This window comes from Schistocerca piceifrons, chromosome 8, assembly GCF_021461385.2.
Source record: "Schistocerca piceifrons isolate TAMUIC-IGC-003096 chromosome 8, iqSchPice1.1, whole genome shotgun sequence".
Taxonomy (NCBI): domain Eukaryota; kingdom Metazoa; phylum Arthropoda; class Insecta; order Orthoptera; family Acrididae; genus Schistocerca; species Schistocerca piceifrons.
Window position 1 is genome coordinate 247,546,470 of NC_060145.1, and position 26,927 is coordinate 247,573,396.

The following is a 26,927-nucleotide window of genomic DNA, read 5'->3' on the forward strand; positions in this document are numbered from 1 at the left end:
TCCATGTTATTGCTACGTATCAATGTCCCACAGGTAAAGGGAAGCGTGCTAATAGTTCGCAGGATTTTGTAGTTACAGATTGCGTCTATAGGTCGTGCTGTCTTCTATTGCCCCTTTGCCACGTATTACTGTATCGGATTAATTCGCCTCTGCGAATAGGCAACCCAACAAACTGATTTAGAAGGCGGTCCGCCTTCCTGGAAAATTTGTGTCTGTGAATCATACGTACGTATTGACGTTTGCTGCGTTACTAATGGCACCCATGTTGAGGACCTACGTTAGTTACAGACCTGATCGGATGCTGTATGCGATGGTTTGTGTCGGTTTTTAAAGTGTATCGTATTTTATGCTGTAGTCTTCTGAAGCCCAGGAAGGTATTATGGAAAATCCTGTACGTATCACCCCTTTCCGCATTATAAAACGAAACAGAAAAATGTTCAAATGTGTTTGAAATCTTACGGGACTTAACTGCTAAGGTCATCAGTCCCTAAGCTTACACACTACTTAATCTAAATTATCCTAAGCACAAACACACACACCCATGCCCGAGGGAGGACTCGAACCTCATCCGGGACCAGCCGCATATTCCATGACAGCAGAAAACGAAATAGCTTCAAATATTTTTTTTGCATGTGTTCTTACTATGACAGTGATTAAAGATCCAGCCATTAACATCTTTAAATGCGAAAAAAATTTTAGTGAAAGGGTCAATTTGTTTCTTCCCTGCACCAAAAAAGAAAAGAGAAGAAAATAATTTATTCTTTAAAGGATATGGAAGTCCCAAATTTCAAGAAATTTTTAGCAGTGTAGGTTATAATGTCAAAAATGAAGGAAAGAAACAAACACAGTTTTTACTGGCCTTAGTATAAACTTTATTGCCATGCTATGATACACATAATTATATAAGATCTTAAATATCGTTCAGCATAAGAGTGAGGAACTGAACTCGCGAAGAAGAGACGCGCGGAGGTTGAGAAGGAGACGCGCACCGCACACTCACGAGACGGGGGCTGCAAAGTAGCACAGTTACTGCGTTGCTACGACGCTAGAAAGACATCGACGCATGGCGATGCGCCTTGTTGGGAAACGAAGAGAAGTTACTAGGGTAGTAGAAGTGTCCGAGGCTCGAAGACGGTTCTGTTAGTCGAAGACGGTCCGGCGGTGGACGTCCGGCAGTGTATCCGTGAGGTGGAGAGGAAGCTCAGGCCCTCCTGGCTGGAGTCTCGACCTCCTCCTCCGGGTGGGCGGCGTTCCATGCGAGCGCGCGCTGGATCGCCTCCGGGATGGGCGGCGCCACGGGGAAGTGGTCGCCCTGCGCCTGGAAGCCGTTCTCGTCGGCGGTGTAGGTGACACGGACTGGCGTGCCGTCGGGCGCCGTGTAAGAGTAGAAGCCCTGCGCCGCCGTGCCGTCCTCGTTGGGCGCGATCGCCTTCAGGGCGCCCGTCTCCTCAGCCGCGATGCCGTTCTCCGTCTCGTAGCTGCGGACAGGGCACAGTGAGATACAGGTATACCAAATCGTATCGCAATTAAGCTCACCGGGAAAGTACACTACTGGACATTAAAATTGCAACACCACGAAAATGACATGCTACGGACGCCTAATTTAACCGACTGGAAGAAGATGCTGTGACATGTAAATCATTAGCTTTTCAGAGCATTCACACAAGGTTGGTGCCGGTGGCGACACCTACAACGTGCTGATATGAGGAAAGTTTCCAACCGATTTCTCATACACAAACAGCAGTTGCCTGGTGAAACGTCGTTGTGATGCCTCGTGTAAGGAGGAGAAATGCGTACCATCACGTTCCCGACTTTGATACAGGTCGGATTGTAGCCTATCGCGAATGTGGTATATCGTATCGCACATTGCTGCTCGCGCTGGTCGAGATCCAATGACTGTTTGCAGAATATGGAATAGGTGGGATCAGGAGGGTAATACGGAACGCCGGGCTGGATCCCAACGACCTCGTATCACTAGCACTCGAGATGACAGGCATCTTATCCGCATGGCTCTAACGGATCGTGCAGCCACGTCTCGATCCCTGAGTCGACGGATGGGGACGTTTGCTAGACAACAGTATTCTGCACGAACAGTTCGACGACGTTTGCAGCAGCATGGACTATCAGCTCGGAGACCATGGCTACGGTTACCCTTGACGCTGCATCACAGACAGGAGCGCCTGCGAAGGTGTACTCAAAGACGAACCTGGGTGCACGAATTGCAAAACGTCATTTTTTCGGATGAATACAGGTTCTGTTTACAGCATCATGAAGGTCGCATCCGTGTTTGGCGACATCGCGCTGCACGCACATTGGAAGCGTGTATTCGTCATCGCCATACTGGCGTATGACCCGGCGTCATGGTATGGGGTGCCACTGATTACACATCTCGGTCACTTCTTGTTCGCATTGTCGGCACTTTGAACAGTGGACGTTAGATTTCAGATGTGTTATGACCCGTAGCTCTACCCTTCATTGGAACCCTGCGAAATCCTATATTTCAGCAGGATACTGCACGATCGCATGATGCAGGTCCTATACGGGCGTCTTTGGATACAGAAATTGTTCGACTGCTGCCCTGGCCAGCGCATTCTACAGATCTCTCTCCAATTGAAAACGTCTGGTCAATGGTGGCTGAGCAATTGGCTCGTTACAATACGCCAGCCGCTACTCTTGATGAACTGTGGTATCGTGTTGAAGCTGCATGGGCAGCTGTATCTGTACGCGCCATCCAAGCTCTGATTGACTCAATGCCCAGGCGTATCAAGGCCGTTATTACGGCCAGAGGTGGTTGTTCTGGGCACTGATTTCTCAGGATCTATGCACCCAAATTGCGTGAAAATGTAATCACATGTCAGTTCTAGTATAATATATTTGGCCAATGAATACCCGTTTATCATCTGCATTTCTTCTTGGTGTAGCATTTTTAATGGCCAGTAGTGTTATTCGTCACCGTCTAAGGCAGCACACTAGTAATACGTAGCAGCGCCTGTAGCCTTGATATTCGATACTCTCGAGCAACGAAGAGAGTCTTTTCAAACGTACTGCCAAATGGAACTATGCGAGGTTCAAAACGTCACTATCACTTATAATATATAATATTCACACTAACGGTTCCGACACCAAGTTGCCAACTTCAGACGTGATTAATCTACGAAAAAAACATCTCAAAACCATATAAAATTTATGGTTATACGCTTTCAAGATTATCTGAAGACGCAACTTTGTGGCCAAAGCAGTCGAATGAATATTACATATTTGGAAAAGATCATAAAGTAATAAATTATTTTACAAAGACAGACAGGTAATAAGTTTCCTCAGCTACAAGTGCATCGCGTAGACGTACTGAATTTTTGAGATATTGCGGCTACTGTTCCAATCTGTTCCAAATACCAACAGGTATTTTCAGCGAGGTTAATATCGAGATCGATGGAGTGTCTCAGTGTTCTTCACACCATGGAAGTATGTGTGCTGCCCTATGAGAACGGCTGTTGTTACTTTAGGCGCTTAGAGAGCGTATATTTTTCTCCTGGATTGTTACTAAATAATTACATTTTTTCTCCACGATCGGGATTTAGGCGTATTTTTACCATTCACAGGTGTCAAATAACTGTGAAGTGCTACAATGCCTGTCGTTTTTAATAAAAACAGATCTTTAAAACAATGTTTACCCCGATACATCGAATTATGACTGAGTGCTTAGAGTGCCCCCGGGATCCAACTGCAGATATGCACTTGAAGATAAATACACTGCTACAGTAGTTCCACACGGCCACTGTTCAGGCAGGCCTCAGCACATTTATTCAGCGATGCCTATACGTGTTGACAGCCACCTCAAAGTCTGCCGGTGCATAAGCATCCTTCCACCACGTGCAGCGTCATGCAGACAGGCATATAACAACACGAATGCGGGTATTTCCTCTCGGGGAGACAGTTGGTTTCCTGACCTAAGATACTTGCTTGTTTCAATGTCCTCTACTAGATCTTTTCGGTTGTACCTCTATTAGTCAGTGAGTAGTTTGGAAGAAGCATGGAGGACGTATGAATACTTACTTCCACCGGTAGGATCCATCGTTGCCCTGGTCCTTGGCCTGCTTGATGATGATCCAGTGGCCCTCTGAGGAGGCCTGCGGGATGGTGCGCGCTGGCACGAAGGCGGGCTGTGGCGCGGGGGCCGGCAGCGGCTGCGACGGCACGACGGGGCGCGGTGGGGGCGGAGCGCGGCTCGCCGGCGGCGACGGGCGCGCCGGCGTGGCGGACGGCCGCGGGATCCGCACGTCGATGGGGTTGTACTTGGGGAACGGGTCGAAGACGGGCACCTGCGGCCGCGCCACCGCCGCGCCGCACAACACCGTCAGAGCCACCAGTACCTGCGGAGGGGCACGGATACAGTGCGCACCCAGTCGCGAGGGTTTTCTCCAACAGCTTCCCATTGTGACGACTTTCTCTGTGCGTCTCGAGTTCATTGTGTACAGCACGCTCCACCTGGCTTTCGAGGTGTACTGTACAGCTCAGAACAAGGCCTATAGGCTGTGCCTCGGAAACGCAAAACAATGCACACATGCTCCTTTTCGCCCTGCGTCAGTCCGTGTTCTGTTTTATTCGCTTAAAAAGAAATGTTGCCCTGCTGTCAGCGAAACAGTGTTTATTATCGTCTTCTTTCATGTGGAGCATCAGTGCCAAGGGATAACTTTGCCCTTCGGTGGAATTCAAGTGAAATTTGCTTTAGAGACTTCACGTCCACATTGCAAGCTAGAAATAGAGGAGAAAACCTACCCTTTAAAGTTTATGTAACTGTATTGTGGAGAAAACACGCATTTCAGTACAGTACCGGCATTAATGAACTACATTAACTATCCTTTAATTTACGTCTATGGTCACAAACTTTGTGTTAACAGTTTATCGGTTTCGGTCTATAATGCCCATCATCAAATCTGTTTTATAAAAATTTTCATTTAACATTTGACGATACCACCATGACTGCAGTACATTAGGACTTTGTTTCGTTTTTGTAAAACAGATCTGATGATGGTCGTTATAGACCGAATCCGGTAATCTGTTAACGAAAAGTTTGTGACCATAGACGTAAATTAAAGAAAACTTACAGTATATACGGGTCACTGCTTTATTCGCGACAATGTCGCAACTTGTGAATGAACTACATAGCAGCGACTGATACTACGTACACTTAGGTGTAGATTTTCTCCGAAATTATTCAGGAACTGCCAGTACTCTGGAGGTGAGAGGATACAGGATATTTATGTCAATCGGAACTTAACAAGTTAGTCTGTTACGACGCTAATGTACTTAAAGTCATGAACATGTTTTTCAAATGACTAGTGGTGTTCGGCTCTTGATCACGTTACAACGCACACCTGACTCGCAGCGAAATTCCCGTCGCGTACAGTCTCTCAGCAGCCGCTAGTACAGGAGCAGTGGGAGATATTTTTTGGAGTCGGGTTGAGAAGTAACGTTTGAAGCATGGCTCACGAAGACTAATATACACAAACAAGAGCCTAGCTTGAAGCAATAGTAAGGGGACTGCGTTACTTTATACCAGCCTCTTGTAAATATTCTAATCTGGTCGTGTAGATTACATTTTTAAATTAAAAAGAAATATATTTTGTGTATTTTTAATGGATTCTGTAATTGTTATGATTTTTGTCAGCTAAACTTTCCCAAAAAATTTAAGAAGAACTGTGGTGATCATAAAGTCTCTCCCTGTCCCTCGTATTAGTACATGGGAGTTTGTACAAAAATTGTCGTAGACACTACTGGAAATACAATGATACACCGAAGGCAGTGCTAAAACATATTTTCAGGTTCTGGACGAACGAGTACCTCTTTAAAGAGTATGCTGTTAATAAAAGTCAGAACCAAGTAATGAAATTTGTATTTTTTATTTTTTGTAGTGGTCATGGAAAAGAAATTTTTGAAAATACGTTGGGATTGCTAGTTGTAATTGTACTCAGTGAACTTTCGAGGTGGACCTGCGCCATTTCTAATGATCTTGATCTGGCGTTGGAAACTGGCCCGTCACCGTGACACTACTTTAGAAGGCTAGACGGCAAGGCTCCCCCACCCCCCTGTTAAAATAGGTGGACCGCCTGGAGTGTATTCGTTGTTATCTGGCTACCCTGTTCACACCATCTATAAAAGCCCTACTTACCGGAATTACGTTGAATACCAAGCTCTAACGAAGCGGTGACAAAATTATGGTTAATGATCACCTTTAGGCGGTTACACTGGAAATGCTTTTGGGCGTTGTGCAATATCTTTCGTGTGGTAATGTTATCTAGTTAAATGGAATCCAAGAACAACGTTAAGCATGCTGCTCCCCCCCTCCCCCACCCCCTTACTAGAAATCTTCTTCTTGTCGAGTTCAGAATACTTCCACCTCGCTTTACAACTTCTCCATCACAATGTGATTGATATAGGTACTTCTCGAATCAACAAACCACCCATTCTGGATCCAACTGACAGCTTTTCGGGAGAAAGCCTGATAACTAGATTGCTGATCCATGCTGAATAGCTCAGACAGTGTCATGGGGACAATGAATGGTGGAAAACTGTCTCCCAACAAAATTCAGCAATGTCATCTGTGTCTCTCGTTCTAGTTTCAGAATATCGAGTGAATGTTCAGCTCATGAACTTGTTATTGAGACCTTCAGCACTGATCTACAGCCCGATTTCTACACTCTTAATGTCGAGTATTCGTTTAGTTTGTCAAGTACAAGTCAGATGCAGACGAAGCTGGAGCAGTTAGATCGTGACTGGATACCTGAGCAGTTAAGAGTATTTTTCGCGACAGGCGAGACTCTCAGTACGAATCTAGCACACAGTTTTAACCCCTCAGGAAGTTTCAACCCAAACATTTATTTCAAAACTGGAAATAATTCGTGAACATTTGAGAAAGAGGCTGTTCGGAATAATGTGAGACACCCCATAAAGCGAAACATATACTCCTTTCTCTCGGCTTCTCGGGAGTTTGTTCATCTGCAAGTACAGCCCGCTTTCCCTATTACTGTGTGATCGGTAGTTTATCTTTAGATTCCCACCGCAATTAATCAAGCTTGCCTGAATCTCTTGTTATTTTAACTAATTTGTTCTGTTTTAGGTAGAAATGGAAAACTACAGTATTGGCATAAAACAACGCTGAAAACCTGACTCCACACCCCTATTTTCAGTCGACAGGGAATTGTACGACACTCGCTAACTAGTCTCTGGATGCCAAGTAGATATACCCGTTACGTTGGTCAGGTAACAATGACGTATAATTGTAGTAAGCAAGAGAATGTCCTGAATGCTGTCTTACCTCTCACCTTGAGTTCGTTTACAGTGTCCAATTTATTTAGCTCCGTCTGCAGCATCAATGCGAGAGCGTGTGGTTTTCCGATGGCGCAGGAAAGAGACGCGTCTTCTCTTTGGAAATTATACCCCCGACGACTTCCATAACTGCTCGAATAGAACTCTGCTACTATCACTGTAAGCTCGCACACTAAAGCACACACAGTGTTTGTAATAGAACTTCGCTATCATCACTGTAAGATTTGGTGCGATAAACATACCTCTTTTCTCACGCAACCCAATCAACTCTAGATAGTGTTGTCTAGCTGGTTTCAGTTAGTCATGTTAAATATTCCTCCATGCTCTAGCAGAGGCAGCTACTGTCTCGCTCATTATAAGACTACATGAGGGAATAAGACTACAAGGCCTTGTTTCTTCATCTGCTCATAATCATATAAATATCTGAAACGTGTAATTATCGTGAGATTAAGTAACACGAGAATGGGCATATACTATGTGAACACAATGTGAAGAAGAAAGCATTAACATCGGGGATGTTTTTTACACATTGGTATCGAATGGTACCAGTACTCAATTTGAAAGAAATAAATAGCGAACATCGGAAATCATGGTTATGAATCATAGACCAGTATATTACCAATGGTTTCGAGTTATGCGCATAGACTGGTAAAGTACTGTGCAGTTATAAACAAATGATATATTCAGATGCCGGCCGGAGTGGCCGTGCGGTTCTAGGCGCTACAGTCTGGAGCCGAGCGACCGCTCAGGTCGCAGGTTCGAATCCTGCCTCGGGCATGGATGTGTGTGGTGTCCTTAGGTTATTTAGGTTTAATTAGTTCTAAGTTCTAGGCGACTGATGACCTCAGACGTTAAGTCGCATAGTGCTCAGAGCCATTTGCACCTTACTATTCAGATACTGAGGACATGCATTCCGAGGCACAGTGCAGCTGGAGTAGATAAGCTTCCATGGTGGTAATACTATGTCTCTGAAACTACATAATTTAATTTTTTGAGAAATACATATTTTCCCTTTGCAGTTCCTCGGCTTACTAGAAAACTCAGAGATAGTCAAAAAAGAACGCATTAGCGGGACGAGGGAATTCTGTTCATTAAATACAAAGCTGAGAAATGCAGTAGAAACGATTTTTTGATATAGTGAATCAAGTGGCTATGATATCAAGTTGCCGGGTGAGAAGGACCTGTATTTCTTGTCAAAAAAGTGCGTCAGTTTCCCTGTAAATAAAACTAAATACATTATCGAGTATGCACAAGCTCTGTTGTAGTGTCAATCCACCTGCAACTTGTATGTGCCTTACAATTCTCATATTACGCACTGTGAAAACTGAAGTAACTTATATACATCTATGTTCTTGCCGACCACTATAAAATAAATATTAGTACCTATTTACCATTATGTAGGTCTCTGTAATGTCGTTCTGTGTGTAGTCGTTGAACCGCATGACCTTCGTTTGGTAGTATCCTGCACCTAACCTGTTCAGTGCCTTTACCAGCGAAGTGTCGTCCTCACGCTGCCAAGATAGAAAAGAATTCACAGCTACCTTGCACTGGCCAGAGAAAGGGAATAAATACATCTGAATATGTGTTTTCGCCGCAAGCGATCGGAGCGGGGCCACCCGAAAACCGAGAAAATTGGAAACAGTATGCATCGACCGATTAACTAAAGAAGTGTTACACTGTCAAGTCTAGTTAGAAGACTGTCGGGTGGCCAGGTAGTACGCAGAAGTATTAACCCGAAAGTGGCAGCTGCCTCAGTACAGGAAACATCTACTTAGGATCAAGCCTTCCGTAACAGCGTCTGACATACTGATTCACCATGATCAAAATCATCATTACATTTTCCGCCTTGCTAGCAGATCCTTTGTGTCTCCGATTCTGACGGTCCACCGCTCCCCCATTAATGCTGCAGAATCTGCTGCCGTTCGGCACATGGTACATGATCTGACATGTATTCCTCCCTAATTGTTATTCCCTGCCAAACACTATCCACTTCCTTTTCCTTGTTTTTGATTACAAAAAAATGGTTCAAATGGCTCTGAGCACTACGGGAGTTAACATCTGAGGTCATCACATCAGTCCCCTAGAACTTAGTACTACTTAAACCCAACAAACATAAGGACATCACACACATGCATGCCCGAGGCAGGATTCGAACCTGCGACCGTAGCGGTAGAGCGGTTCCAGACTGAAGCGCCTAGAACTGCTCGGCCACTCAGGCCGGCGTTTTGATTACATACAGTAATTGTATCCAACTCTCTTCAGTTCCTTGCTATATTTCACTCTATCTATACCACTTATTTTGTACATTTCAATCCACGGGCATCTCAGAAAGTACCAGCCTTCCTCTATCTGAACGTCCTTACATCTCTACTAGCGTCGTAAGGATGTTAAATTTTCAAGTACAGAAGTAAAGCTTACTAACATACCAAAAGTCCAAGCAAGAAGCGATGTGTTTTCTTGGAAGCAAAAACTAGGAAATCTATGTAAAATCTAGGGTGTGTCTTCTCGTATTCCTATGCAATGACAAAAAGGCGTTGAAAATATTAGTTTTTCAGCACGGTATGATGAGATCCGAGCCTATGTACACCTAGGGTCTAGGGGATGTATTTGCAAGAAATAGGTGAAATTTATACGTGACGGAACTGGAACTAGGAATTAACAGCCGGCCGCGGTGGTCTAGCGGTTCTAGGCGCTCAGTCCGGAACCGCGGGACTGCTACGGTCGCAGGTTTGAATCCTGCCTCGGGCATGGATGTGTGTGATGTCCTTAGGTTAGTTAGGTTTAAGTAGTTCTAAGTTCTAGGGGACTGATGACCACAGCTGTTAAGTCCCATAGTACTCTGAGCCCTTTGAACCATTTTTTTGAATTAACAACACGTATAACATACGTTAAGAAGAACAGGATACGTCAGATATAAACTGGGAACTATTAGTAATATTGAAAACTAATTTGGCTGTACTTTAGTGTAGCTGTGAGGAAAATTAAACTGAGAGGACTTACCAAGGTGTTCATTGTAGAAGGCGAGCAGATCCTCTGTCAGAAAGTGCTGCCTGTGGGAGCAGGCAGCGGGCATATATACCGTCGCGGGGCGCCACCCCCAGGGAGCGGCCGTACCACGTGACCGGCGGCGGCGTCAGCCATCAGCCGGTAGTGGCCGCGAGGACGCCTCTCCGGGAGCAGCGGAGAGGCGCAGGAGGCGGGGAAGCGGCGGCGGTGTCGTCTTTATGGCCGGCATTCCGCCTGATTCGCGTGCGGTCCTTGTATTGCCAGAACGCGACACATCGTGTCCTTTTGTCCCCCCCCCCCCCCCCCCCCCGATTCCACGTGCAAGTCGTTTTCGCCCGATTCTCGTCGTCTTCGACAACTGACCAACCGAAATGCTCTCGTGTTTAACGGTATGTCTACTGTTCTGCGTTATACTGTCATAAAGTTAGACGCTTTCCTCTTTCTCACACTCGGATCAAAAATATACTGACACCCAAATGTAATTCAGAATCCACTATTAAATGACACGATGGGTGGGCCCGCCAGTGTAGGTATACAAGAGGGTATTATGACGTGCGTAAAGAAGCAATAACAGCAGAGCAGGTTGGTCAAGAACGTTCAGTATCTTAGGATGTGGATATCTCTACGGATCTCACCTGAGTAACCATTTAGATAGGGACATTTCAACCCGTCTGAAGTTGTCCAACTCTTCTGGTAATGCAATTGCAAAGTGGAATTCGTAGTTGTCAAAAACCGCATGAAATTAGCGGACGAAAGCACTGCTGACTACCAACAGTCCAGCTAGCACGATAGCTGTGCGTGGGGAGTTAGAAAGAATGAGGTACAACGTTCGAGCAGCTCACGACTTTTCACAAATTTCTGTAGTCAATGCTAAGCTACCTTTGAGGTGCTGTAAAGAGCGATAATAGTAGACCACTGGAAATGACTGATTTGGAGGAATCATTTGCGGTTCCCTCTGGCTATCCGATGGACAAGTTTGGATTTGGCATATGCCTCGAGAACTTTATCTATCATCCTGCTACGGTATGGAGGCGTCATTCGTGATAGGGCTCTTGTCTCTTTGTTAAACTTAAGAATACCCCAAATTTGTAAGATTATGAACATTTTTGCAGTACTGTGCTTTGTGCAAATTAGAGGAACAGTTCGGGGGTGATGATTGTATCTTAAATGCACTCTGTCACCAACCAAAATTTATGAGACAATGGTTTGTGGGCAATAACAAAGACTGACCTGCCTAGTGTCTCGACTCCCGAACACCGTTTGGATGAGTTAGAACATCGACTTCGCTCAGATATGGATCATGAGGAAGAAGGGATTTCATTCCACAACAGACATTCAGATGCCTCATTGAGACTTTCCCCAGCAGAGTTCAAGCTTACTCAAAGGCGAAGGGTGGACCCACCTCACATTAATGTCGACTGATCAGATCGTGTATTCGATATTGTTACTTGTTAGTGAGATATCAAGGCAGAGCTTCATAGATTCTCTCTTTCTCTGGCTCTCTCTCTCTCTCTCTCTCTCTCTCTCTCTCTCTGTGACTTTGGGGATGAGTCTTGTAAAGAGCCACTAACGGTACCGGCATGCCGCTAGCGACTAAGGATGCACAATTTGCGACTAAATATAAGCGCTTTATTACCAGGAACACTTCAACTAAGCGACGATGTCGACAACTGAGAAACGCTGGGAACGAAACTTCGGCTTCCATCTGGAAGAAAACAGTTCAAATGCCTCTGAGCCCTATGGGACTTAACATTTAAGTCTAACTAACCTAAGGACTTCACACACATCCATGCCCGAAGCAGGATTCGAACCTACTACAGTAGCGGTCGCGCGGTTCCAGACTGAAGCGCCCACATGGTCACACCGGCCGGTTTGTTAACATCCTGCATCTTCATACTCCACGTCTACGTATTTATTTCTCTACATAGTCACCCTGTCAACGAACACATTTCTCCCTACGAGAAACCAGTTTACTGAAATCGTAACTGTAGGATTTTTCATTTTTTTTAACGAGCCACGACCTCATCTTCGCTTGCATCGCTTCACCCTGTCAAAGGGATGCCCTCGAAGGCGGTTTTTAAGGTTTTTAAACATATGAAAATAGGATAGGGTTAAGTAGGGACTGTATCGAGGACGATTAGTAGCGGTGGACGCAAGTCGTCGAATTGTTGCAGATGTCACAGCGCTCGTATGTGCTGTGACACTGTCGTGCTTAACGAGGTGGTGCTCCATGTGTTGACGAAATCTTCTACTGTTACAAACTAGATTACAGACGCTCTTTCTCACGCTTAGACATAGTTACGTCAAACACTGCCATGTTTCACCCTACAATTCCGAGCCCTTTGGCGAAGCGGCATAGTCGGCGGAGAAATTTGCGTGACATGTAATACATCAGTCGATATTGAGAACAAAATAATAAAGTCTAAGGCATTACTTGCGATCATACGTCTTATAAGATAGCACATAGCAATATTCCAACATCAGGAATTAAAAAAAAATTGCAAAACAACATCTTTAGGATCCACTGCTACCTCCAGTTACACCATTTTACCCTGAGGTGACAAAAGTCATGGGATAGCGATGAGTATAATTAGAGATGACGGTAATATCGCATACACGAGGCAGAAAAGGTCAGTGCAAATGGTAAAGTTATCATTTCCGACGTGACTGTGGCCTCGCGACGTGAATTGACAGACTTTGAACGCGGAATGGTTGTTGGAGGTAGACTCATGGGACATTCCATTTGGGATGTCGTAAGGGAATGCAGTATTCCCGATCAGCAGTGTCTGGCGTGTGCCATGAAAACCACATTTCAGGTGGTACCTTTCACTATAGACCGAGAGCAGTGATGTTTAGTAGAGCTGTCAGTGCCAACAGAAGTCACTGTGGGGCGTACGACGAACTTATCCGTTGGGACAGAGTGGCGAAATTTGGCGTTAACGGGCTGTGGTAGCTGACGAACGACGCGAATGCCATTGCTAACAGCACGACATCTCCTGCCGCTCCTTTCCTGGGGTCGTGACCATATCGGTTGGATCCTAGACGACTGGAAAACCGTGACCTGGGCAGCTGAGTCCCGGTTTCGATTGGCTGAGTCCCGGTTTCGGTTGGTAAGAGCTGATGGTAAGGGTGGAGTATGGCGCAAACCCCACGAAGCCATCGGTCCGTCAACAAGGCACTGCGCAAGTTGATAGTGGCTCTATGATGGTGTGAGATATGTTTAGATGGAATAGACTGGTTCTCTGGTCGAATTGAACCGGTTATTGACTGGAAATTGTTATGCTCGGCTACTTGCAGACCTTTCGCAACCACTCATGGACTTCATGTTTCCAAAAAACGATGAAATTTTTATGGATCACAGTGCGCCATGTCACCCAGCCACAATCGTTCGCGGTTGGTTTGTAGAACATTCTGGACAGTTGGAGCGAATGATTTGGTCACCCAGAGCGACCGGCATAAATCCCGTCGAATATTAATGGGGCCTTAACGAGAAATCACTTGGCGCACAAATCCTGAACCGGCAACACTTTCAAACTTATGGACGTCTATAGAGTCAACATCGCCCAGTATTTCTGCAGTGGACTTCCAAGGACTTGTGGAGTCTATGCCACTTCGAGGTGCTGCACCAAGCCGGCCTAAAGGAAGTCCGACATAATATTAAAAGGAATCCCATGACTTTTGTCACCTTAGTATATGACAAACGTGTGTGCATGTGAGGCCACCGGACAAAATATTAGTTGGTTGAAATGGCTCTGAGCACTATGCTACTTAACTTCTGAGGTCATAAGTCGCCTAGAACTTAGAACTGATTAAACCTAACTAACCTAAGGACATCACACACATCCATGCCAGAGGCAGGAGTCGGACCTGCGACCGTAGCGGTCACTCGGTTCCTGACTACAGCGCCTAGAACCGCACGGCCACTCCGGCCGGCTCAAAATATTAGTCACTTAAAAGGTTACGTGACAGAATGGAAGATATAAGACGTCGTGTTTCGATGTCACTGTGAGTAAGTTGCCCGATTTCCTCGGGCGTCAACGCTGGCTGTCCGAAGTGCCTACAAAAAATTTGAATTACACGCATTCACGTACACGGCGTAAGAACAGTGATCGTAAAGAAATGAATACCGCCGTTTCAGATGAATCACATTTCATGCTCCATCGGGCAGATGACCGTTGACGTGTTCGGCATGAAACATCTGAAAGTCATGAGGCCGAGGCCGGAGGTCGTTCCCTAGATGCCCGCGTCATTCTGGAGGGCACAATAGATCAGCAAAAACATGGTTCAAATGGCTCTGAGCACTATGGGACTCAACTGCTGTGGTCGTAAGTCCCCTAGAACTTAGAACTACTTAAACATAACCAACCTAAGGACATCACACATCCATGCCCGAGGCAGGATTCGAACCCGCGACCGTAGTGGTCGCACGTTTCCAGACTGTGGGGCCTAGAACCGCTCGGCCATCCCGGCCGGCATAGATCAGCACAAATCTGTCCTTGGACCATGTTCATTCTTACATGCAGTTTGTTTTTTCTGGCAATGTAGGCCTCGGTCCCGGGTTCGAACTCCGCCACCGCTTGAATTCTGATTAATAATGTGCATTAGTGGCCGAAGACTTCCAATATAAGAAGTCACCCAAATCCTGCCAGTGGCCTTGTCGAAGAGGGCAGAACAGCGGACAGAGGTTCAGGGCATTCTCCTGTCCATGGGGTGTAAAACTGCCCCTAAATGCAGAAAAATCAGCAGTGATCAACGGCATGAGGATGCAGAAGGCAATGGTAACCACTGCATTAAAGATACATAACGTGTACCCACAGGGCATGTGACTTGTAACTGAAAAAGTGTCATGATAATTTCTCCATTGGCGAAATATTCAGGAATACTCCCCCTTTCGGATATCCGGCAGGGGACTGCCAAGGGCGAGGTGACCTTGAGAAAAGATTGGATAAATAACGAAAGGATAACGTTCTACGGGTCGGAAATCAGAATGACAGATGCTTTAAAGTGGTAGGGAAGCTAGACAATCTAAATGGGAAATTCAAAAGCTCAATCTAGATATAACGGGGATCAGTGAGGTGAAATGGAAAGTAAACAAGGTTTCTGGTCAGATGAGTATCGGGTAATATCAGCAGCAGCAGAAAATGGTACAACGGGAGTAGGAGTCGTTACGAAGAGGGAGGTAGGGCAGAGAGTGTTTTACTGTGAACAGTTCAGTGATACTGTTATTTTTATCAGAATCACACCAAACCAACGTCGACAACGTTCAGGTATACACGCCGACGTCGCAAACTGAAGATGAAAAGATGGAGAAAGTATGTGAGTATATTGAACTGACAATACAATTCGTAAAGGCAGATGAAAATGTAATGGACATGGGGGACTAGAACGCAGTTGTAGGAGAAGAAGTGGAAGAAAAGATTACAAGCGAATATGGGCTTGGGAATAGGAGTGAGGGAGGAGCTAGACTAATTGAGTCCTGGAAAATTTTTTAGCTAGTAATATCGAATACACTGTTCAAGAGGAGGAGGTGTATTTGGATAAGGCTGCGTGATACGGGATGGTAACGGATTACTCATGGTCAGACAGAGATTCTGAAATCAGATACTGAATTGTAAGGCGCGCCCAGGAGCAGATATAGACTGAGATAACAATGTAGTAGTTTGATGAAGAGTAAACTGAAGTTTAAGAAATAAGTCAGAAAGAATCAATATGCAAAGAAGTGGAATACGGAAGTACTCAGGAAAGACGAAATACGCTTTAGGTTCTCTCAGGCCATAGATAAAACAATCAAGAATAGCTGAGTAGGCAGTAGAGTTGGAGAGTAATTGACATCTCTAAAAAGGGCAGTTACAGAAGTTGTGAAGAGAAACATAGATACAATAAGTTTACCGCGAAGAAACGATGGGTAACTGAAGAAATGCTTCCGTTGGTCGATGAAAGATGAAAGAACCCAAACTTTAAGAAAATTCAGGGATAAAGAAAGACGAGTCTGTGAGAAATGAGATAAATAGGAAGTGCAGGGAAGCCAAGACGAAATAGCTGCACTAAAAATGCGAAGAAATCGAAAAAGAAATGATCGTCGGAAGGATCGACTCAGCATATATGAATGTCAAAACAGCCTGTGGGGAAGTTAAAACAAAGGGTACTAACATTAAGAGTGCAACGGGACTTTCATTGTTAAATGGATAGGAGAGAGCGCATAGCTGACTACATTGAAGGCATCTATGAGGAGGAATATTTGTCTGATGTAATAGAAGAAGATACAGGAGTCGATTTGGAAGAGATAAGGCATACACTATTAGAATCGGAATTTAAGTGAGCTTTGGAAGACTTAAGATGAAATAAGGCAGAAAGTATAGATAACATTAAATCAAAACTTGTAAAACCATTGCGGGAAGTGGCAACAAAACGACAGTCCATGTTGGTGTTCAGAATGTATGAGTCTGGCGATGTGCCATGTTACTTTCAGAAAAATATCATCCGTACAGTTCCGAAGACTGCAAGAGCTGACAAGTGCAAGAATTGTGCACAATTAGTTTAACAGCTAATGAATCAAAATTACTTACGAGTGTAATACACAGAAGACTCGAAAATAAAACTGAGCTTATGTTAGATGATGACCAGTTTCTTATATAGGAAAGCTAAATACATCAAAGAGGGAACTCAGACGTTGGGGCTGATAATCGAAGCAAGACTTAAGAAAGATCAGGACACGTTCATAGGATTTTTCGACCTCGAAAAAGCGTCCGATAATGTAAAATGGTGCAAGATGTTCGAAATATAGGGGTAAGCAACAGGGACTTGACGACCAAGAACGAAGCGCTCAGATTAAAAAGGGTATAAGAAAGAGTTGTAGTCTTTCGCCCCTCTGTTCACTCTATACATCGAAGAAGCACCGATAAAAATAAAAGAAAGGTACAGCTGCAGAATTAAAATTCAAGGTGAAAGAAAATCAGTGGTACGATTCGCTGATGACATTGCTTTCCCGAGTGAAAGTAAAGTAGAATTACATGATCTTCTGGATGGGTGAAGCTGTGTAATGAGTACAGGATGTGAACTGAGAGTAAATCGAAGAGAGGAGAAAGCATTGAGAGGTAACAGAAATAAGACCAGCTAGAAACTTAAAATCAGAACTGGTGATCACGAAGTAGATGAAAGATCACCAAGTAGATGAAGTAAAGAAATTCTGCCACCTAGGCAGCAAAATAATCAATGACAGACGGAACAAGGAGGACATCAAAAGCAGACAAGCACTGGCAAAAAGGGCATTCGGGCATTCATGTCCAAGACATCTCTACTAGTATCAAGCATAGGCCTTAATGTGGGAAAATTTATGAGAGTGTTCTTTTGGAGCACAGCATTGTTTAGTAGTGAAACATCGACTGTATGGTGTGTGGGGAAACCGGAGCAGAAGAGAACCGAAGCATTTGAGATGTGGTGCTGCGGACGAATGTTGAAAATTAGGTGGACTGGTACGATAAGAAATGAGGAGGCTTTGCGCAGAATCGGAGGGAACGGCATATGTGGAGAACACTGACAACGAGAAGGGACAGGATGATAGGACATCTATTAGTACATCAGTGAATGACTTCCATAGTACTACAGGGAGCTGCAGGGGGCAAAAGCTGTAGAGGAAGACAGAGAGTGGAGTACATTCAGCAAGTAACTAAGGACGTAGATTGCGAGTGCCACTCTGAATTGAACAGGTTTCCACGGGAGAGGAATTCGTAGCGGCCCGCATCAAACCAATCAACAGACTGACGACTCAAAAAAAAAAAAAAAAAAAATGTCAGTGAGCGGGAACTTGGAACATGTCCACTTATCTCCCTGGACCTAACCCTAACCGAAAATATTCTTCTCAACACATTCCAGAACCTCAGTGACACTTTTCCTGAACGTCACGAAGCTGTCCACCAACAAAAGGTAGTTTTTCAGGCTGTTAACAGGTGGTCACATTAATATGCCGAAAATTCGGGCACCGCACTGCAATGCTACTCGTCTGTTAAATACCCCCATCATACTTCCACGTGGGACTATTAGAAACAGCGAAACATGACTTCAGTATCCTTGATTGAGGTTCTGTAGCTCCACGGGACTCAAGTGCGACATACATGAAGCAAAGTATAGGCACTCTTCCTCGCCGAATAGAGTACGCAAGATGGACTGGTTGCGTTGTTACACGGTCTAAGGATGTTCGTCTTTAGAAACGCCAAACATCTGCTTTGTTTTTATTTTTCGGGATGATACGTCTTTCTCTCTCTCACGTAAAGTTGCTGAAGTGTGGCGTACAATGTAGTTTACTTGTTATCTTCTCTCAAAGAATCTATTTTCAAGTACAAGTTAGTAATAAGAATTAAGAATTTCACTTTTCAGAAATCCGCAGGAGCCTTACTTCAGAGCTATAAAAGGAAAGCAAGGAGTACGTAGTAAGCTATGTTGACATTTATACTACCGGTAGGATTTCCAAATAGCTGGCACGGAACTTAGTTCACCGGACTTTATTCACATTGCCACACCGGCCGTCCATTGATTCAGCACGCCGACCACATTTTACCTCTGTAAACCATAAACCACTGGCTAGACTCCCACGTGCCGAGGCACAATTCTCCGCATCCGTGAGTCGTTTTCGCTCGCATACGCGTTACATAGTTTCTAGTCAATAGCAGTTTCACGTCCAAACAAGTACGGGAAAGTAATATGCTATTTGCTAGGAAATACTAGACATGACGGTCGTGTAATGCACTCTCTCGTCCATTCCTAGTGATGGTGGATGGAATACCGTGTATAAATTAGTATTTAAAAACGCTGATAACAACTCACCAGGCTCACAAATACGGAAAGAAAACTAAGGTTCAATGCAACGCAGAAGAAGTTGTTGGACACGTGCAGTTATCACTGTATAGAGCAAACATGGTGTCCTACGTATTGCTAACTTATTCGGCAGACTTTGGAATCTGCCGAATTATTTTTAAACGTATTTGTGCATCAGTCTGCGTCTAGTTGTGAACTTCCACTGATGAGAGTTTGGTATAAAGCTAACAATCTTTATTGGAAATAGTCGAAGCAAGCAGCGTTGTAAAACAAGATGTAATGAAGACAGCCTTTACTTTAACTGTGGAAATTTCCCTCAAAAAAGGGAACAATTGTAAAATTCACATTCTTTGGTTGTTGAATCTTGCCTAGCCGTCGAATATGGAATGTCTAGGAAACCTGTCTTGTTGGATCGCTAGACAACAATTCAAGCAAATCGTATTAATGAGTTTTATTACGAAATGAACAATGACACTACTTAACTTTGACAATAACACGGAAGCGTCGCAAGCAAAGGACGATAGACAATACAACGAATTCAGTATATACAATTCCTAAAACAAGTGAAGAAATAAAGTAGACGCTTCTATACAGGTCTCTAGTCTTGAGGCTAGCCGGCCGGTGTGGCCGTGCGGTTCTGGGCACTTCAGTCTGGAACCGCGTGACCGCTACGGTCGCAGGTTCGAATCCTGCCTCGGGCATGGATGTGTGTGATGTCCTTAGGTTAGTTAGGTTTAAGTAGTTCTAAGTTCTAGGGGACTGATGACCACAGATGTTAAGTCCCATAGTGCTCAGAGCCATTTGAACCAGCCAATTTTCTTGAGGCTTCTGTAGAACTTGGCCGCGACTAGTCGGGCGAGGCCCTTATGTTCTTTTCGCATAGAGGCCGCTGCTGTCCCGTTGTCGCCCTGGAGACCGTCGTTCTGCGTGCAACTGGCTGATGTCTTCTTCACAGCCTTCTCTGTTCTGTCGTTCACGAATGGCGTGCCGGGGCCTGACTTTACACCATAATGCTGGTAACAACTTAACAATATGTTCACACAATTAATAAATAATTCTTCATAAATACAAATCACTAGCGAACGTAAGCAGAAAACGACCACCAGTTCGAAGGTAATTTTTTTTTACAACACCCATTCTCTACACTCAAAAAATCCTTGGTAGAGTTGCCAAGTAAACGCAAAATTGTGCTTTGACTACAATACAACGGGATTTCATTTTACAGGTCGCAGTCATATGTGTATGTGTGTGTGTGTGTGTGTATGTGTGTGTGTGTAGGTAATATATTACTGTGATTTACATTGCAACATTACATGTAATTTAAGTGCGACATAAGTTATTGCAAACGTGAATTAATAACCGGTGTAACCGCCACAGTGTTAAATGCAAGCATGAAAACATGGCTGTCACGTTGTGGGATGGAGTTGCATGCCTGTTGCACTTGGGCGGTCGATGTGGATACGATTATTGGAGGTTGTGGATCACACTGGAGTTGTCGTCCCATTATATCCCATACGTTCTCTATTGGAGACAGATCTGGTAATCGAAATGATCAAGCCATCACGTGGATACTCTGCATAGCATGTTGGACTTAAACAGCGATATCTTGGCGGGTTGAAAGCACCCTTGGACTGCCTTTAATGAATCGAAGCACAACAGGCAGAATCAATAGACGGACGTAGGAATTTTCTGTCAAGGTGCTTGGGATACGTGGGATGACCACGAGAGGGCTTCTGTTGTCATACGAAATTACACCACAGACCGGAAGTCTAGAAATACGTCCAATGGGTCTGGCACGCAGACATGTTGATTGCAGATCCTGAACTGGCCTTCTTCTTGCTAACATGCGGCATCGAGGCAGAACTTGCTTTAATCAGAAAACACAACAGACCTACACCCTCCCCTCCAATTGGCACCCCCTTAACACGACTGAAGTCACAGATGGGGGTAGTTTGGGGTCAATGGAATGCACGTTAAAGCCCATCCGTCTAGAAGCTATCCTTGAAATAATGGGTTTGTAACAGTTTTTTGTCTCACCATGGTGCCAATTGATGCCCAGATGGCTGCTACAGAAGCGGTACGATACGCGCCGTAATAGTACGCCTAACATGATGGTGATTCTTCTCGATAGTGACACCTGGACGTTCGGAACCCGGTCTTCTTGTGACCCTACATTCTTGTGACCACCGCTGCTGGCCATCATGTACAGTAGCTACATTCCTGCCGTGTCGATGAAGGAACATCAAGCCTCTCGTAAACCCATTACACGATCTCGTTCTAACAAAGCGAGGTTTTGATAATAGCATCTTATAGTTCCTTACTTCAATTTACCATTCCGAGCATCAATTCTAACCAACGCTAACGACTGTTACAGCAAATATGATTTGCGTCCTCATAGCGGTACTAGTAGCGCCACTCTTGTGCGATTGGTACGAAATCTGAACACTTTCAGAGATAGAAACACTCCTACCAACTTTAGTGTATGTCTCACAACCCCTTCATGGTGTTGCGACTTTTCTCCGTCAGTGTGTGTATATGTGTATCTATCCGAAGAAGATCAAAGCTGTAGCTCCTTACATCTATCAAAATATTAAATCATCTGTATCGGATTCACTTTCATTGAGAGATATTAAAGGCAAGGAGCAAAAGAAACTATCGTAAGATCGTCATCGTTGGGTAGGAAGCCCACCGCCGCGCATGCCTTTTACCGCCGGAAGACATCTTTGGTATTCATTTGCTAACGGGCTGGAAGCAACTGAACGAAATAAAAGTCCCCGCACTGATCTGGGATTTAATCTAGGTCCTCCAGGTACAGAATCGAATGTTCTATCCACTAGAACACGAAGGCGACGGCGGACGTTATGCAGGAATGACTTGTAATAAATTAAATTGTGTCAATTCCAAGAGCATTCGCAATACTGCACGAGCCACCTTTCGAAGGTCACGAACGTAAAAATCATCAAGCATTGTCATCTTATTACATGGAATAACTTAACTCGGAACAAATGCGTGACCAACTGAAGAAAATGTACTCGATGAATGCATTTGAAATGTTTTAGTAAACCATATTTACACAAAACAATTCACGCACAATCACTACAATTTGGGTAGCACCTCGTTTGTGTCCTCTGTAGCCAATTACGCTAGCCATCGTAGTTATCTATGTTGAGCAATACAGTGCACGGTCGGCATGGGTAATATTATTCTGAATAAAATCGGACTACCCCTACGACAAAGTGGTAGGCCTTAGAGCAAACAATTAATTTACAACGGCAAATTCATCATGCCAGTTTTTCGGTCAGAATAATGCTCCACTCGTGAAAAAAATATAGTACAACTGTTAAGGTTCGCTTCAATTAAAGTTTTTGGTAAATTTATTATTCATGTCGCTAGAGATTATTTTTATGAATTGTATTTTGTCTTCGTACAATTGTAAGAAGATGCCATTGACAATTACTGTTTGTCATTTCACCCATTTTCAGAGAAGATATAAGGGAAATGACTCTCACGTACGTACCAGTACTTACATAATAATTTCTGAATATGCGTGAATACAAATTATTCAAAAAGTTGCTTACCAGTATCTCTCATGGTGTACTTCATTTAAACGTAGCTGTCAGTAAAAGAATCGACACGTTTTAAGTTCGTAGGCTCCAGCTTTTGTTTCCTCTGGTTACGAGTTTGTAGTGAAAAGCTGGCAGCCAGTGAAAAAAAAGACTGGTTTTTATGAGTAGTAGGAATAAAATGAAAATGTGTTCAATTATGTTGGCTAATCATACTCTGTAAACTGACTCGGTCATCATCATTTCGATAAAATAATAGGTCAAATGATCGATGGGACATGTAACCACCTTACAGATACTGACTTCAATGCAGTCCCGGGTTATTTCACATTATCGTGAAGCGGATTATTACCTAACTCTACTAGGAAACTCATTTGAGGATGTCCTGCTAACCAAATCTTGTATTTCACTGCACGTTTCACCATCTAAATACCATTAATTGAGATAATTTCAACACACTTTTAAGGTTGTTCTTGCATTAAACAGCTGAATAAATACAAATATGAGTGTTACTAAAAGGGCTAAAAATGCTACTCTCAAACCGGATCATAAAGAAAACGTGTCTCAAAGTTTCTCACAATTATCTCAGTACACTCAGATGCTCCCATTGATCCTTACACCACTGATAGGCAATCTGTAACAGCCATGGCGCCGTAGACCAGAAGCACGTAGAACGACAGCAACTGATCCATTGTATCGCAACAGTAATGTTTGGTAATTCCATACAACGAGGATGCAGAGTGTAGAGGTCGGTAGATAAGTTTGAAGAAATTTGGAATGTGTGGGTTACGAAACGCTGGAGGAAGTAAGTAAAAAAAAAATGCACCAAACACCATTGGCAGAGTGCACTATTCGATGTGTTAAACAATGAAGGCAAACACTGGGAATATAGTGAATAATTTTGTTTTCCTTGGAGCAGTAGCTTGATTAACAGTGCCTACTCATTTACGCTTTTTTTTGTTTCATCTCGTTAAAATTCTTCTGTGCTTACTGATGCATTATATTATAAAATACTGAATGTACTAAAAATCCACCGTATCTCCCATGCTGCAACGACTTTTATCGGGCGTAGCTTTCTTAGAATCGCCGTACATAATTTTTGTACGTTTCTAATTTCATATTTCTGTTTGTATATTACTTGTTTTCCTCTAATAAAACTGTCAATACTTCACAGCAGCATTTTTATTTACTTCAGTTCCCGCTGGTAAAGATGAAGATAAGTGCACCTTGGATGGCGTACCAGGAATTTCGCTCCTCCACAGTTTTGATGTGCTGCGCCATTGGATCAAGGATCAAGACGAATTTTTATGTCATCTGCGAAACTCTACAACACTTTCATTAGTTCCATCGTAATTCTTAAATGTACTAATGGAAAAGAATGAATTGATTACTATTTTTAGTAAACGTGATCAAAGTTTTTACGTAAAACCATATTCGCCTCAGCATTTCGAAATACATCCGTATGACTTACCAACAGCGAGTCCATCAATATGGGAATTTGATAAATGATGTACTTTTTCGTAAGATTCGACTTCCAGTATTGTATTTCATTTATTCTCTAAAGCCAATGAGCAGTAAAAAAAATACTTTTCTTCCCGTTCCTCGTTGAGAAGGATTTTCGGGCAGACTCACTGCTCATAAATGAGGAAATGGCAATTAACACTCCTTTAGAATTATTACCAATTTCTTTCCCTTGACGTCTCAGTCACATGAGTTGGCAAAAAGCTTCTCCCGAGGCGGACGCACGAGAGAAGGCCAAACACAGGTAGAGCGGATGGCCCAGCATTTCGTGGTCCGAAAGGTCAGCGCTGGCTCCAGGTTCTCACATCCAGTCCCCCAACTGAACTTTATGGCCGTATTTATCGGGCCGAAGGACGCCGCCGTATCATCCTCATCCTGTGACCCACCTGCCTCCTTTTTCTGCTGGAGCCTCCAGGGTCCAGCACTACCCGTGGGCGGGTCGTCTGTCGCGACGCCCTGGAAACCGGTTCGTTTATTGCACCCGTCCGCGAACCCGTCGCAGCCCGCAGACCACCGGCCTGTCGGCTGGCCATTTATAATTGTCAGACCTGTGATATTTTATGGCTACCGTAAGGCCGGGCTCGGAGCAAGGAAGGCATGCCTGGAGTAGCGAGGTTGGGCGCTCTGAGAATATGAAGACCTCAAACAACTGAATGTCTACAGCAGCAGCATCCTCGCGAGGAGAAATCGTATGCGAGCGTCGTAAGAGCTGCGCGTGGTTTCAGTAATTACGTTATATGCCCAATCAATGAGTCATCACCTTTTGTGTCACGGTCTGACGCCTGTTCGGTAGCGGGGTCATCTGAAAGGATTAACCCAAGCCTCGTAATGGAGGTAGGCAATGTTGCAACGTGATTACGATGCGTCTGTATCGCAGTTATAATTTGTCGAAGGCGTCGATGTTTGCATGAAACGGACCGAAAATAAATACCATGCGATCGATATAAACCTGATACGCTTTAAAGAGTTATAAAATTTGAATCAATAATGGGGCTCACTTGTAATTTTGGAAATAATAATACACTACTGGCCATTAAAATTGCTACCACGAAGATGACGTGCTACAGACCCGAAACTTATCCGACAAGAAGAGGATGCTGTGATATGCAAATGATTAGCTTTTCAGAGCATTCACGCAAGGTTGGCGCCGCTGGCGACACCTAGAACTTGCTGACATGAGGAATGTTACCAACCGATTTCTCATACACAAACAGCACTTGAACGGCGTTGCCTTGTGAAACGTTGTTGTGATGCCTCGTGTAAGGAGAAGAAATGCGTACCATTACGTTTCCGACTTTGATAAAGTTCGGATTGTAGCCTATCACCATTGCGGTTTTTCGTATCGCGACATTGCTGCTCGCGTTGGTGGAGATCCAATGACTGTTAGAAGAATATGGAATCGGTGGGTTCAGGAGGGTAATACGGAACGCCGTGCTGGATCCCAACGGCCTCGTATCACCAGCAGTCGAGCTGACAGGCATCTTATACGCATGGCTGTAACGGATCGTGCAGTCACGTCTCGATCGCTGAGCCAACAGATGGGGACGTTTACAAGACAACAACCATCTGCACGAACAGTTCGACGACGTTTGCAGCAGCATGGACTATCAGCTCGGAGACCATGGCTGCGGTTACCCCTGACGCTGCATCACAGACAGGAGCGCCTACGATGGTGTACTCAACGACGAACCTGGGTGCACGAATGGGAAAACGTCATTTTTTCGGATGAATCCATGTTCTGTTTACAGCATCATGATGGTCGCATCCGTGTTTGGCGACATCGCGGTGAACGATCATTGGAAGCGTGTATTCGTCATCGCCATACTGGCGTATCACCCGGCGCCATGGTATGGGGTGCCATTGGTTACACGTCTCGGTCACTTCTTGTTCGCACTGACGGCACTTTGAACAGTGGACGTTACATTTCAGATGTGTTACGACTCGTGGCTCTACCCTTCATTCGATCCCTGCGAAACACTACATGTCAGCAGGATAATGCACGACCGAATGTAGCAGGTACTGTACGGGCCCTTCTGGTTACAGAAAATGTCCTACTGCCGCCCTGGCCAGCACCTTCTGCAGATATCTCACCAATTGAAAACGTCTGGTCAATGGCGGCCGAGCAACTGACTTGTCACAATACGCCAGTCACTACTCTTGATGAACTGTGGTATCGTGTTCTAGTTGCGTGGGCAGCTGTACCTGTACACACCATCCAAGCTGTGTTTGACTCAATGCCCAGGCGTATCAAGGCCGTTATTACGGCCAGAGGTAGTTGTTCTGGGCACAGATATCTTAGAATCTATGCACCCAAATTGCGTGAAAATGTGATCACATGTCAGTTCTAGCATAATATATTTGTCCAATGAATGTATATACAAAGTCCTCAGAGCAATTGCTGGAATGGCTCTCCAATAGCTTCAATGGTTCAAATGGCTCTGAGCACTATGGGACTCAACACCTTAGGTCATAAGTCCCCTAGAACTTAGAACTACTTAAACCTAACTAACCTAAGGACAGCACACACACCCATGCCCGAGGCAGGATTCGAACCTGCGACCGTAGCAGCCTCGCGGTTCCGGACTGCAGCGCCAGAACCGCACGGCCATCGCGGCCGGCACTAGATTCAATGCACAGCTGTATTCGTTTCACCATTTTCTCCCTAATGTTGCTTATTTCGTGTGTAATGGGCTAACGGTG

General features: G+C 44.5%; 1 protein-coding gene across 2 annotated transcripts; it reads right to left on the reverse strand.

Moving 5' to 3' along the window:
• Positions 1 to 848: 848 nt before the first annotated feature.
• Positions 849 to 10,479, reverse strand: LOC124711886 (endocuticle structural glycoprotein SgAbd-1). Of its 2 annotated transcripts, XM_047242130.1 has the most exons (4): positions 10,327 to 10,479; positions 4,054 to 4,370; positions 1,197 to 1,478; positions 849 to 1,144 (listed from the first exon to the last, which is right to left on the reverse strand). In XM_047242130.1, exons 1-3 carry the CDS (start codon positions 10,336 to 10,338, stop codon positions 1,202 to 1,204), a joined length of 606 nt encoding a protein of 201 aa, XP_047098086.1. In that variant the 5' UTR covers positions 10,339 to 10,479; the 3' UTR covers positions 849 to 1,144; positions 1,197 to 1,201. The 2 variants fall into 2 exon arrangements, with proteins under 2 accessions (XP_047098086.1, XP_047098085.1); XM_047242129.1 differs by having other exon boundaries at positions 849 to 1,478.
• Positions 10,480 to 26,927: the final 16,448 nt, after the last annotated feature.